This window comes from Typopeltis vanoorti, chromosome 21 (assembly GCF_054136105.1).
Source record: "Typopeltis vanoorti isolate ZY-2024b chromosome 21, IOZ_Tvanoo_1.0, whole genome shotgun sequence".
Lineage (NCBI taxonomy): Eukaryota > Metazoa > Arthropoda > Arachnida > Uropygi > Thelyphonidae > Typopeltis > Typopeltis vanoorti.
The window spans coordinates 39,487,459-39,500,673 of NC_143569.1; the positions used below are offsets into that span (position 1 = coordinate 39,487,459).

Here is a 13,215-nt window from a genome sequence, read left to right on the forward strand (position 1 = left end):
TTTCATTAGAAATCAGAGGGAGGAAGATTTAAGAGAAAACCATCCATTTTTTGATACCCCATTGTTTATGGTTGGACGAGAAAGTAGATTTCGTAAATTCTGCCAAACAATTGTTTGGGCTCGTTACGATCCACACATACGGGATCCAGTAACTGGAAAGGAGCGTAAAATCAAATATAAAAATATGCAGTAAGTCATTAAATAATTTTGAGATTTTTATTTGTTACTTGTGCATTGATCTTAATGAAAGTGGTTTAAAATAGCAATTATAATATTTTATTTCTGTACAGAAAATATTGAATTTCAAAACAATACGTGCATGTGTTCATGTGGGTGAAGGATGCATCCTTCCAGTTTTAACAGTACATGTATTTGTCTCTTTTACTTTATGCAACATATTGTGTGTTCAGTACATAAACTATACGTGAAACACACATGACATATTTGTCACTCTGAACTGAAATAGATAATTGGATAAGTAAGCCTATGGTTGAACCATTTGATTTAATTTATATGAAATATGAAAAGAATCAGCATAAGATACAAAGCAAGCAGAAAAAAAAAAGACTGTGTTCAAACCATGTTGAAAGATTATGTCTGGTGTTTATATGCCACATGGAGACTGTTTGTCATCAATTTAAGTTTTAATCTCTGATAATTTCATGTGCATTAAACATGTCTTCAGGAGAATGAAATTAAAAATTAAACGGATATTACATTAAATGGATTTTGCAGCAAATGGTGTGAGCATGCATTTGAATGGATTGTGTGAACAAGGTGAAGCAAAAGATCAGGAGAGAGAGAGAGGAACTGGTGAGACATAAAAAACACTTCTCATCATACTGGTGAGATTGAAGTGATTGCAAATGAGATTAGTAGTACTGTGAGTGATAATGACAGAAAGAGAATGCAAGATGGACATGGAAACAGGGGAGGTCAAGGTATTCAAGAAGACACGTATAAGGAAAATGGATGTTGGAAATTGTAGTGAATGTGGGTATGAGAATGGTCATTATGGGAATGGATGGCCATAGATATAGGAGGTGTATTTGAGCCTAAAAAGATAGTAGAATAAGTGAAGAATAATCAATTGGGAATGGTTAGGAATAGTCATAACTTATAAGTGGCATGGGCTGGTTGGACCTAAAATTGAACTGCTGTGTTTATTTACAAATGCCAGGAGCATCAGGAATAAGGGAATGAAATGGTTTTGTTGATTGAGTTTATTCACCCAAAAATTGTTGAAATAAGTGAAACATAGCTGGATAAGGATAATAGCCTAATGGGAATAGAAAAGGAAGAGTATGATATTTTTCATGAGGATAGAAAGAATGGCAGAGGTACTGTCAAAGATAATAAGCAAGTTATGTCCATACAGAGTGAAGATGCGAGATGTAAATAGTGGCAATGGTTTTGAGTCAGTACAGTTTGAGGTGGAGGTTGATAGGAAGACATATTTAGTTCTTTCTTCCTTCCTCAGTGGGAGGGTGCAGCACCATGTCCTTCTAGTTCTCTCTGTTTGTGGCTTTCCTTTTTGTTTCTGCATAGCCATGTGATCCTGTCCATGATCTCATATCTTCAAGCCATTTCTTTCATTTTTTGCCTCTTGATCCTTTTCCCATAATTTTTTCCTTCTAAAACTGTTAGTATCCTCTGTCCTGCTGAACCTCTCAGTACATGTCCTGCCAGTCTCGTCTTTCTCTGGATCATTTCCTGTAATAAAGATCTCTGTGTTCTCATTCTCTGTAGGACATCTGTATTTGTCACATGTTCTGTCCATGGGATTTTCAGAGCTCTCCTATAGCACCACATTTCAAAGGCCATTATCTGTTGCCTTACTCTCTTCTTGAATGTCCATGTCTCACTTCCATATGTGAAAATTGGCCACACTAATGTTCTTATCATTCTTTTCTTTGTCTTGATACTCACAGAACTTCTGAACAAATCTTTATTATTCCAGAATGCATCTTTAGCTATGGCTGTTCTTATTTTTATTTCATTATCTTGCTTTCAATCTGCAGTAAAGTAGGTGCCTAAATACACTCATACCTCGCTATACGGCCGAGATATGTTTGTGGAAAGTCGGCCGCAAAGGCTGTATAACGAATTTTTTATTTCCATATAAAGTCGTATAAATTCGTTAAGATCCGTTCCAATTTTATAAATAAATAGAAAATCATTGGGTTTCTGGTTGAAAATGCATTTTTTATTTCATTTAAAATATCGTTTACATTAGTTATTAATAAAAAGAAAAATATAATCCTGTAATACTAATAAAATAAAACAAAATAAAACACAAATAACAAATGAACGGTTTTTTTAATTTTCAAATCAGTCTGATGATGAATTGCACGATATCACTTCATTAGTGTCACCATCTGGTGTTGTCTGAGGACCCAGTTTAAAAAATTTGTCCAACATTTGCTGTATTGAATCCCTTTTTTTTTTCTTTTTGCAATTCTTTTCAACAGTTAATAACTGTGTTAATGCCACAAGAAACTTTGGTGCTGCATTCTTCATTAGGATCGTTTGGAAGTAGGATGTTTATTCCTTGCTCCAAATGAGTAAGCACATTCGATAAATCTTTTGAGATTAATTGTCGGCAAACAACTGGCTCTTATTCTTCCTCATCAAATGTACGGTTTGTTTCTAACTGTATTAATTCACATTACAAAGTAGTTCTCTATCAGCATCAAGCAAATCGATTACATCACGTTCTTCCATATCCTCAAAACCAAGTTCATTTGGTAGGTTCAATATATTTTGTCTAATTTCAAAAAGGGGTTCAAATTCAGAATCATTACTTGTAATGCATTCTGGCCAAATTTTTTTCCACACATGGTTCATTGTGGTTGATTTCAACTCATTCCATGATTCGCTGATGTTGTCCACAGCATCTCTGATGTTGAATTTTTTCCAGAACTCTTTAATTGACGATTCACCATCGGTTTAAGTTTTCGAAAGATTCTTCGTAAATAATATGCCTTAAAAGTAGCTATTGCACCCTGATCCATTGGCTGGATTAGGGCCGTTGTTTTTTTTTTAGGTAGATATTCAATCTCCACATCTTCAGATAAGTTAACTGGATGCCCAGAAGTATTATCCACTAGGAGCAAGAATTTGTTATTTAAATTTTTCTCCTACAAGTATTTTTTGACATCAGGGCAAAAGTAATTTTTGGACCAATCTTCGAAGAGTATTTTGGTCATCCAAGCTTTTTTGTTGGACCTCCAAATGACGGGCAATTGTTTCTTGTTCTTCAATCCTTTTAAAGCTCTTGGATTTTCAGAAGCATATACCAAAAGCGGTTTCTGCTTAAAATCCCCTGCCTCATTCGCACCAAGGAGCAAAGTTAATCGCTCGTTGGACACCTTATATCCAGATGCAGCCCATTTCGTTCTCTGAAATATGCTGATGAAGCTAGAGCTTCATCGGCATTGGCACTAGCTGCTTCAACTTTCATTTTAATATTATGCAAATTATGACGATTTTAAAATTTTTCAAACCAACTGCGGCTTGCTAGAAACATTTCATCTGCCGGACCTTCACTAGTATCTTCACTCTTCAAATTTTCAAAAATACTTTTCGCCTTTTCCTGGATAGTCATTTGGCTCATTGGCATCCTCTGTTGAATTTTGTCTTCAATCCATATGTTTAATAATTTTTCCATTCTTTCCATATTGCTACTTCTTTAGCGTGTTAATTTTGAAACACTTATAGGTGCTGCTGATTGTGAATGTTCATTGATTTTTTCTTTGTTAGCACGAATTGTTTGAATCGTAGATTTCGCAAGCCCTAATGCCTTACGTATATCAATAATTTTTTCAGAAGCTTCAATACAATTCAAAACATCTAGTTTAGTCTCTAGTGAGACAGATTTTCAGCTTCTTTTTTTAACTCCATCACTCTCCAAATTTAAAGAATGTTTTGGGCTCATGTTTCCCCCAAATACATACTGGATTCTAGTTAAAAAACAAAAAATAATAACAGTTATAATGTACACACTTTATTGCAACATGAATACATACACACTTTAATATGTATTTACATACAAATGCATATTATGTACTTATCAACAATGTTTATAGTTGAAACAGAACGCAAGAAGAAACAAACACTTCTACTTTTGATACTGAGGATTTACATAATTTACTAAACTGATCACTAAATGCATCTACTTATGAGCACGTTTACAGAAGGCGGGGACAAATTCTGTGCTACACAAAGATTGCGCGACTACAAGACGACGCAAGTAGCGTTCTGCGTGGAGCGGTTTGGTCAGCCTAGAACACATGACAAAAGACGTACACATGGGATTTCCCGACTTTTTGGCCATATATTGAAAAATTGTAGGCCATAAATTGTAGGCCAAAAAAGGGGAGAGGGCGCTAGTGGGTCAAGCGCTACGGATGTGTTTTGAAGAGCTCCTGATTCAGATAAGTTTTACTAGGAATAATTAAGTATATATGCGTAATTGTTTAAGTAAGAGCGGCTATAAATGTTGTACGCTACCGATATTATTAGTGTGGGGTTTTTTTTCTTGCTTAAACTAAATACGAAAACGTTAATATTAGACCTAGTAACCTGCAGAGAAAAAAAAAAAATGGCTGCGGCATTGTCATTCCATGATTTTAATTTGGATTTCAGTCGGTTCGTTAAGTGTGAGGTCTGTTATATGTATTCCTTCGATTACATAAATGATTTGTGGATGTTTAGTGCGGATGGAAGAAGGGTGTGTGCAAAATGTGACCTGAACGAGGAATTGATGAATGCGAATATCAAGTTGATGACAGAAAGTGCTAGTACCAATTGTGTCGCGAGTGCACGTTTGAAAGAGAAGGATGGTGAGAAAGACAGGCAAAAAAAATGTTAAAAAATCAGGAAAAAAGAAAAAGAGCGATTTGACAACCGTAACGGATGTTAAAAGGGACGAAAGTGAGGCGGAAAGAAACGAAATTGAGAGAACGAATGAAAGTAGAAATGGCTTGATGCAGAAATCGCAAGTAAAAAAAATCGAAAGAATGAATGATAGCGAAAAAAGAATGACTGATGGTGAAAGTTGGACGCATGTTGGAACGAAAGTACGGAAACAAAGAAAGATATGTGAGAGTGAAAGTGAGAAGAATGATAGTGAAAATTGGACGTATGTTGGACTGAAAGTACTGAACCAAAGAAAGATGAATGACAGTAAAAGTGAGAAGAATGATAGTGAAAGTTGGACGCATGTTAGTCCGAAAGTACGGAAACAAAGAAAGATATGTGAGAGTGAAAGTGAGAAGAATGATAGTGAAATTGGACGTATGTTGGACTGAAAGTACGGAAACAAAGAAGGATGAATGAGAGGGAAAGTGAGAAGAGGGGGTCGAGAGTTAGAAAGTTAGAAAGATTTAATGATAGAGTGAATGTGTCGCGAGGTTCGGAAGGTGAATTGGATTGGATGAAGCAAGAAATGAAATGGATGCGGAATGAAATTAAGAGAATTCAGGTCAAAACTATTAAAATAAATCATGATGGCATGAAAGAGTTAACAAAAGATGAGCGAGTGGCGTTGTATGGCGACTCCATTATTAAAGGTGTGCTAGAGGATAAAATGCACAAGGTATGTTTTCCAGGCGGTAAAATGAGTAGAGTGATTGAGGCATTGAATATGAGGCGGGAACGAGGAAAAGAGTTAATTGTATTAATTGGTACAAATGATTTGAGAGAGAACAAAGAGCATGTCAAAATGAATGTCAGGAGACTGCTTGGAAAGATAAAGGAGAATAGTGTGACAGGAAGGGTGGTCATTGTGTTGCCTAGGTATGATTGTGGTGAAATGAGGCGGAGAGCAAGGATAATGAATGATATTCTGGCTGAAATGTATGAGGAGATGGGAGTACAGTTTGTTAATGTGTGGAATGAGTTTGAGGGACAAAGTGAGCTGTATGGGAGCGATGGACTATGGTTATGGTGTGAGTCGCTTGGAAAGACTGCTGCTGGAAAGTGGAGAAGTGAATAGAGAGAATGAATCAGATCGAGAGGGAAGTGATGCGGAAGAGCAGGAGAGTAAGACAGGAGAGATTGTAGGAGTGGAAATGAATGGGAAAGTGAGTGGTATGAGTATAGAAAATGAGAGAATGGGTGTGCAAGAAGAGCAGGGAAACGGGGAGGCTCAGGGTGGACAGGGATACACAGCGTGAGAAAGGTGGATGCTCCAAGAGGAGGTGAGAGCATGTGTAGGCAGGAAAGTAATGGGATGATCAGGGATCAAAAGGAAACAGATGGAATTGCAAAGGGTTCTAAAATGAAGAAGCAGAAAGGGAAATGGCCCCAGTCCAGCATGGAGAGATCACATCGAGTGAATGGTATCTGTGGAACTAGCTGTAGATCCAGAAATGAGTTGTTGTGTTTGTATACCAATGCTAGAAGTATAAGAAACAAGGCGGATGAAATGGTTGCACTAATTGCGTCTGTGCACCCAGATATTGTCGGAATAAGTGAGACATGGTTAGATGAGGATGACATCCTGACAGGAATAGAGATGGAAAGGTATGATGTGTTTTGTGAGGATAGAAGGGGTAAAAAGGGAGGGGGAGTGCTATTGATGATAGAGAAAGAGTTACGTCCATACAAGGTAGAGATGCAAGAGGGAAATGGGGCCAGTGGTTTTGAGGCAGTATGGTGTGAGATAGAGGTGAATAGAATCAAATACTTGGTGGGATGTTGTTATAGACCTGGTAATGTGGATGGTGGTGATAGTGAAATGTATAGTCAAATAAGCCAAGCAAATAAGAAAAGGGTTATCATTATGGGTGATTTTAATTATGGCAATATAGACTGGAATGAAGAGATAGCAACTGGAAGTAAAGAAGATGAGTTTCTTGAGTTTTCGAGGGATAACTACCTCAGACAGTATGTAACAGAGGGCACAAGAGGATTAAGGGTCTTGGATTTGGTCATCTCATCGGAGGATGTAATTATCAATGAGGTATCAAATCATCCACCAATTGGTGAAAGTGACCATGAGGTGATTACCTGGGTGGTTGCCAGCAGTGCAAGGACCCCTGTGAAAAAAGGGTATATGTGAAACTACAAGGGGGGTGATTATGAAGAGCTCAGGAGACAGCTTGCAGGTGTAGCATGGAATGAGGAGTTAGCTGGAAAAGAGATCAATGCAGCTTGGGGGATATTCAAAAAATATTTAGTGGATGCAATGTCTAAATGTATACCATGGGTGAGAAGGTTAAAGAAGGTAGGTGTGAGATGGATGAATAAAGAGATTAAGCATGCAATACAGAGAAAAAGGGCATTGTGGAGGCAGCATAAGAGAAGTAGAAGTAACCAATTTCATGAGGTCTACAAAGACCAGGCAAGGAGGGTGACTTGGTTGGTGAGAGTAGCTAAAGAGAGGTATGAACAGCGGTTAGCTAATGAAGCTAAAAAGAATCCTAGGGAGTTCTTTCGATATGTAGCCAGCAAAAGAAAGAATGATTATGGAAGGATGACATTGATTGGAGGAAATGGTATAAAGAGAGCTGTTGCAGAATGTGTGGTGGAGATACTTAATGAGCAGTTCATAAAGGTCTTTCAATCTTGTGAATGTGACTTCATGGAGAGATTAAGAGCAGTTGATGATGGGGAGAAGAGACTGACTGTAATTGAGCAAGAGGTGTTTGGGGAGTTGAGTAAACTAGATGTAAATAAAGCTGTGGGACTTGATAATATATCACCGCGTATTCTGAAGGAATGTGCCAGAGAGTTGCCACCTGCCTTGACATATTTTTTTAATACAAGTCTTGCACTTGTTCAAGTCCCTAAAGAGTGGAAGGAGGGCAAGATTGTGCCACTTCATAAAGGAGGTGATCGAACTTAAGCATCAAACTATAGGCCCATCTGTGTGTCAGGTGTTGTGGTTAAGTTGTTGGAGAAGCTTGTGAGAACTAGGAGTTGGGTTGACAACAATGGTATAATCTTTGATGGACAGCATGGATTTGCTAAAGGGAGGTCGTGTTTTAGTAATCTACTTACTTATTTCAATAAAGTGACTGCTTCCTCGGACAGAGGAGAAGGATACACAGTAATATACTTGGATTTCGCAAAAGCTTTTGATAGAGTACCTCATGTTAAGTTGACAGTCAAACTAGAGCAGATGGTGTTGGATATTAGATTAGTGCATTGGATTGGAGACTGGCTATCTGATAGGTATCAACAAGTTGTGTATGGGGGTGCAATATCCAGGAAAAGGAAAGTCACTAGGTATGCCACAGGGATCTGTTTTAGGGCCATTACTATTTAACTTGTATATTAATGATATTGGCGAAGATTTGGATGGAGATATTCAGTTGTTTGCAGATGATGCAAAGTTGGGACGAACCATAAAGAGTAGTGAAGATGTTGTGGCCTTGCAAGAAGACTTGAATAAATTGAGTGATTGGGCAAGCAAATGGGGATGTGAGTTCAATGTTGCAAAATGTAAGGTTTTAAAATTTGGAAAACAAAGATAGGATGCAGAATTTATGCTTGGTGAGAATATATTGTTGGAAGTAGAGGAAATAAGAGATCTGGGAGTGATAGTGGATAAGGATCTAAAATTTAGGGTACACATCGCCAAAATTGTGAAAACAACACAAAGACTTCTGTAAATGATGAGGAGGACACTGACGTGTAGAAGTAGGGAGATTCTTGTTCCATTGTATAAGGCTTTGATTAGGCCACACATGGACTATTGTGCCCAGATTTGGTCACGTGGTTTTGAGAAGGATGAAGCGATGTTGGAAAGGGTCCAAAGGCGACTGACTAAGGTAGTTTCTGACCTCTGGAATGTCGAGTATGAGGAAAGATTGAAAAGATGTAATTTGCAGAGTCTGGTGGAGAGAAGGAAGAGGGGAGATATTATAGAGACCTACAAGTTGGTAAGGGGTTGTTATAGGATCAATGGTGGTGAAGTTCTACAGAGAATAGTGGAAGATCAGGGGAGAACCAGAGGTCATCCCTGGAAACTGTATAAAGAGGGTGTTAGTAGGGGAGTGAGAGGCAGGTTTTTTTCGTGCAGAGTTGTGAATGATTGGAATGCCTTGCCTGAGAGTGTGGTGTCTACAAGGAGTTTGAATGTGTTTAAGACCCGGTATGATGAGATGTGTGTGAGATAAAAGGATCTCCTAGATGAGTCTTTGACTCCATGAGGTCTTGTTTAATAATAATAATAATAATAATAAATCGAAACTTAGCCATAATTACACAAGGCTGTTATAGCGTAAAGCCATATAAAGAGGGGCTGTATAGAGAGGTATTAGTGTATTTGTATTCTGTTGTATGTACAATTTTCATATTCTTTATGAATATTTCTGGCTTGGATCTGCTTTCTTTGGCGATTTTCATAAATTTGGTCTTTTTTGCATTTATATCTAATCCAAATTCTTTACCCTCTTCAATTAGTAGCTGCAGTAATTTGATTAATTTGTTTCTGTTTTCTGGTATTAGAATGGCGTCATCAGCATATCTAAGATTGTTGTATTTTATACCATTGATACTAATTCCTTTTTTTTTTTTTGGTTTTTCAATCTTTTTCATCACTATCTCACTATAGATATTAAATAGATTTGGTGAAAGGATTCAACCTTGTCTAACTCCTCTTTTTTTTTTCACTACAGAAGTCTCATTGTTAAACAGCTGCATTTTCTGTTTGGTGTAAATCATTTTTATAATCTTAAGTACATGATCTTCTATGTTTAATTTATCTAATGTATTGAACATTTTATTATGTTTTACCCGGTCAAAAGCCTTCTGAAAGTCTATGAAGCTTATGTAAATGTCCCTATTTCTTTCAAGTGATCTTTCTCTTAGTATTTTTAGTCCCAGGATAGCATTAATGGTTCCCATTCCTCTTCTGAAGACTTTCTGTTGTTCACTCAATTCACTTCTTATGGCTCTTTCAATTTATTTGTTAACAATGGTTAAAATAATTTTAGATGCATGGGATATTAGGCTCACAGTTATGTAATCCTCACAATTTTGTGCATTATGTTTCTTTGGAATTGGTATGTTGTAAAAACTTCAGGTAATCGTATTGTTTTATAGATATCCTGAATGGATTCCACTAAATAGTTGTTATTATTACCAGTCAAAGCTTTCAACAGTTCAGCCAGAATATTATCACACCCAGAGGATTTATTATTAGGAAGATTCTTGATTGCGTGTTCTACCTCCTTTCTTGTGTGTAGAGTGGTATCTGTTGTTATGTTTAACTTAAGGTGTCGTGAATCATCTAACATGTTACCATTATCATCATCATAGAGGTCTGATAAGTACTCCACCCATCTTTCATTTATCTTTTCCATATCAATGAGTATGTTTCCATCTTTGTCCTTGATGTTATTAGACTGTGTATGTTTTGTTTTTCATTAAGTTCTTTCACTTTCAGGAATGCTTCTCTGGTTTGTTCCTATTTTGTAATTCTTCCATCTCAGTGCACTGCCTATTTATCCAGTTTTCTTTCAATGTTTTACATAACTGTTTGATTCTTTTATCCAAAGTTTTATATCTTAACTTTCTTCTTCATTTGCTCCTCTTTTCCATGTTCTTCTTTCATCAATAAGGTTGATTACCTTTTGAGTTATCCATGATTTTTTCTTTCGTTCTTCTTTGTTTATTGATGTGGTTTTTAGTAGATGTTATGATAGCTGCTTGTAGTCTATTCCACTGAGAGGGTTCATTTTCGTTTTGCAACTGTGCAGACAGCAGTTCTGAAATATTTTCATTGAATTTTGATTTTATTATTGAATTTTGTACCATTTGCAGATCCCATTTAAATTTTATTGTTTTCAGGCGAATATTCATATTCATTAAGACCAGTCTAGGATCAGATCCACAGTCAGCACTTGACATCACCTTTGAGTTCCGTATTCCATTGAAGTAACATTTACCGACTACAATATAGTCTAATTGATTTTTGTATCTTCCATCCGGACTTTCCCATGTGTAACGTGCTGTTGGTTTTTGCTCAGAATAAGTGTTAGTTATAATGAGACTGTGCTTGTTACAGTAATCAATCAGCTTTTGTCCTCTCTCATTCCAAATTCCTAGTCCAAATGGACCCATGTGTGTAGATGTTCTCTCTCTGATCCAACTTTTGTGTTCCAGTCGCCCATAGCACAAATAACTGTATCTTTCTTGCCTCCAACTTCCTTTATACACCATTCTATTTCATCATACGTGATATCTATTTCTGCTTCCTCATTCTGTTCTGTAGGAGCATGTACTTGAATGATCAGTATATCTCTAGGTTTAGATTTCACTAGAATTGCCGTTACTCTATCTGATTTTTTGATTATATGGATAATGTTTTTATTAGTTTTCTTCTCTATAATAAATGCTACACCTCTTGATATTTCACCGCCTGATGTATATATATCTTGCCATTTGGAAGTTTCGACTCAAAATCTGATGATCCTTTCCAAAAAGTTTCACTTATTCCTAGTATACTAATATTCAATCGCTCCATTTCTCTCATCACATTAGCCAATTTCCTGCATTTATTCAATCCTCTTACATTCTAAGTAGCAATATTCAAGCAATTTCTGCTTCGAGTTTCTTTATAGCAGTCACTGACTGACAATACCTCAGGGCCTACTATATCACCCTGACACCACCGTTTCGGGCATATTGAGTCTACCCGTGCTTTAATTCTTTTCTGTGATGATGATGCTTTACATAGCGGCATTTTTTACGGAATGGGCCGCCAGAACCATCCATCCCCCAATATGAATGGAGGACCGCAGCTGTCGTTGGTTAGCAGGTCCATGGACCTAGCCGGGAGGCCTACAGAGTAGTACCACCGACCATGCCCCTCATCCACCACCGAGGGGATGCCCCAATTCGCCGTGACAGCCCAGCGACATATTTAGTCAGATGCTGCTATAGACCAGGGGATGGTGATGAAGAAAGGTATAGGCAACTTCAGTTAATGAATGAGGGATGAATGATTGTTATGTTGATTTTAATTATGGCAGTATAGATTGGATCTGATCAGAGGATATGATTGTGAATGGCATTTTGCAGTTCCTTCCAGATGGTGCAAGTGAACATGAAGTGGTCACCTGGGTTGTGGTTAGTCATATGAAAACTTCTGTGAGGATATGATATATATGAAATTACAAGGTTGTGATTATGAAAAGATTAGGAAACAGCTTGAAGCTATAGAAAGATATGAGGAGTTAAATGGAAGGGAAATAAATGCTGCATAGGAACTGACCAAAACATATTTAACAGAATTGATGTGCAAATCCATTCCAAATAACAAAAGACTGAATAAAGTAGGTGTAAAATGGGTGAATATATGGATTAAACATGAGATTTGCAAGAAGAAAATACTGTGGAGGCAGCACAAAATGAATAATGCTAGCAATCAGTTGCATGAGGAATATAAAGAGCAGGCCAGGAAGGTGACTCAGTTGGTAAGAGCAGCAGAAAATACTAATTAAAATACAGCAGAAATGAGCAAATTGTGCCAAGAAAATCCCTAGAGAGTTTCGGATATCTGGCTAGTAGAAGGAAGAATGATTATAGTAAAATGATGCTACAGATTAAAATGGTAACTGCTGCAGAAGACATCGTTGAGGTATTCAGTGAACAATTTATAAGGTTGTTTTATTCTGATCAGTGTGAAATCATTAGAAACTCAAGTTTAGAGAACATAAGTGGAGGGGGGGGGACTTAATTGTGAATGAGCAGGAGGCATGTGAGCAAAATGAATTAGCTTGATATCAATAAGATGATGGGATTTTATGACATATCACCGCATGTGTTAAAGGAACGTTCCAGGGAATTGGCAGTAGCATTGGTATACCTGTTTAATAAGAGTCTTATAACAGCACAGATTCCAAGAGAGTGGAAAAAAGGTAAAATTGTTTCACTGCATAAAGATAAGGCTGTAGCTTCAAATTATAAGCCAGTCTGAATGGGTTGATAACATCAATATTCTCTATGGTTGTCAGGTATGGGTTTGTTAAAGGAAGATCATGTTTTACCACTTATTTATGTACTATAACAGGGTGACAAATGCCTTGAACAACAGAGATGCATATACAGTGGTTTTCTTTGATTTTGCAAAAGCTTTTGATAGACTGCCACAACTGGTAAATAAATTGAAACAGATGGAATTGGATAACAGACTTCTGATTTGGATCAGTGACTAGCTGTCAGATAGGTATCAGAAAGTTGCCAATTCCTAAAAGAGGA

General features: G+C 37.0%; 1 protein-coding gene across 1 annotated transcript in view; it reads left to right on the forward strand.

Annotated features, from left to right (window-relative positions):
* Window positions 1-13,215, forward strand: part of na (sodium leak channel non-selective protein na) — a 1,005,813-nt gene that overhangs the window by 539,052 nt on the left and 453,546 nt on the right. Inside the window, exon 22 of the mRNA XM_090411658.1 lies at window positions 10-189. Coding sequence (XP_090267784.1) covers window positions 10-189 — 180 coding nt within the window. The remainder of the gene's footprint in view (window positions 1-9; window positions 190-13,215) is intronic.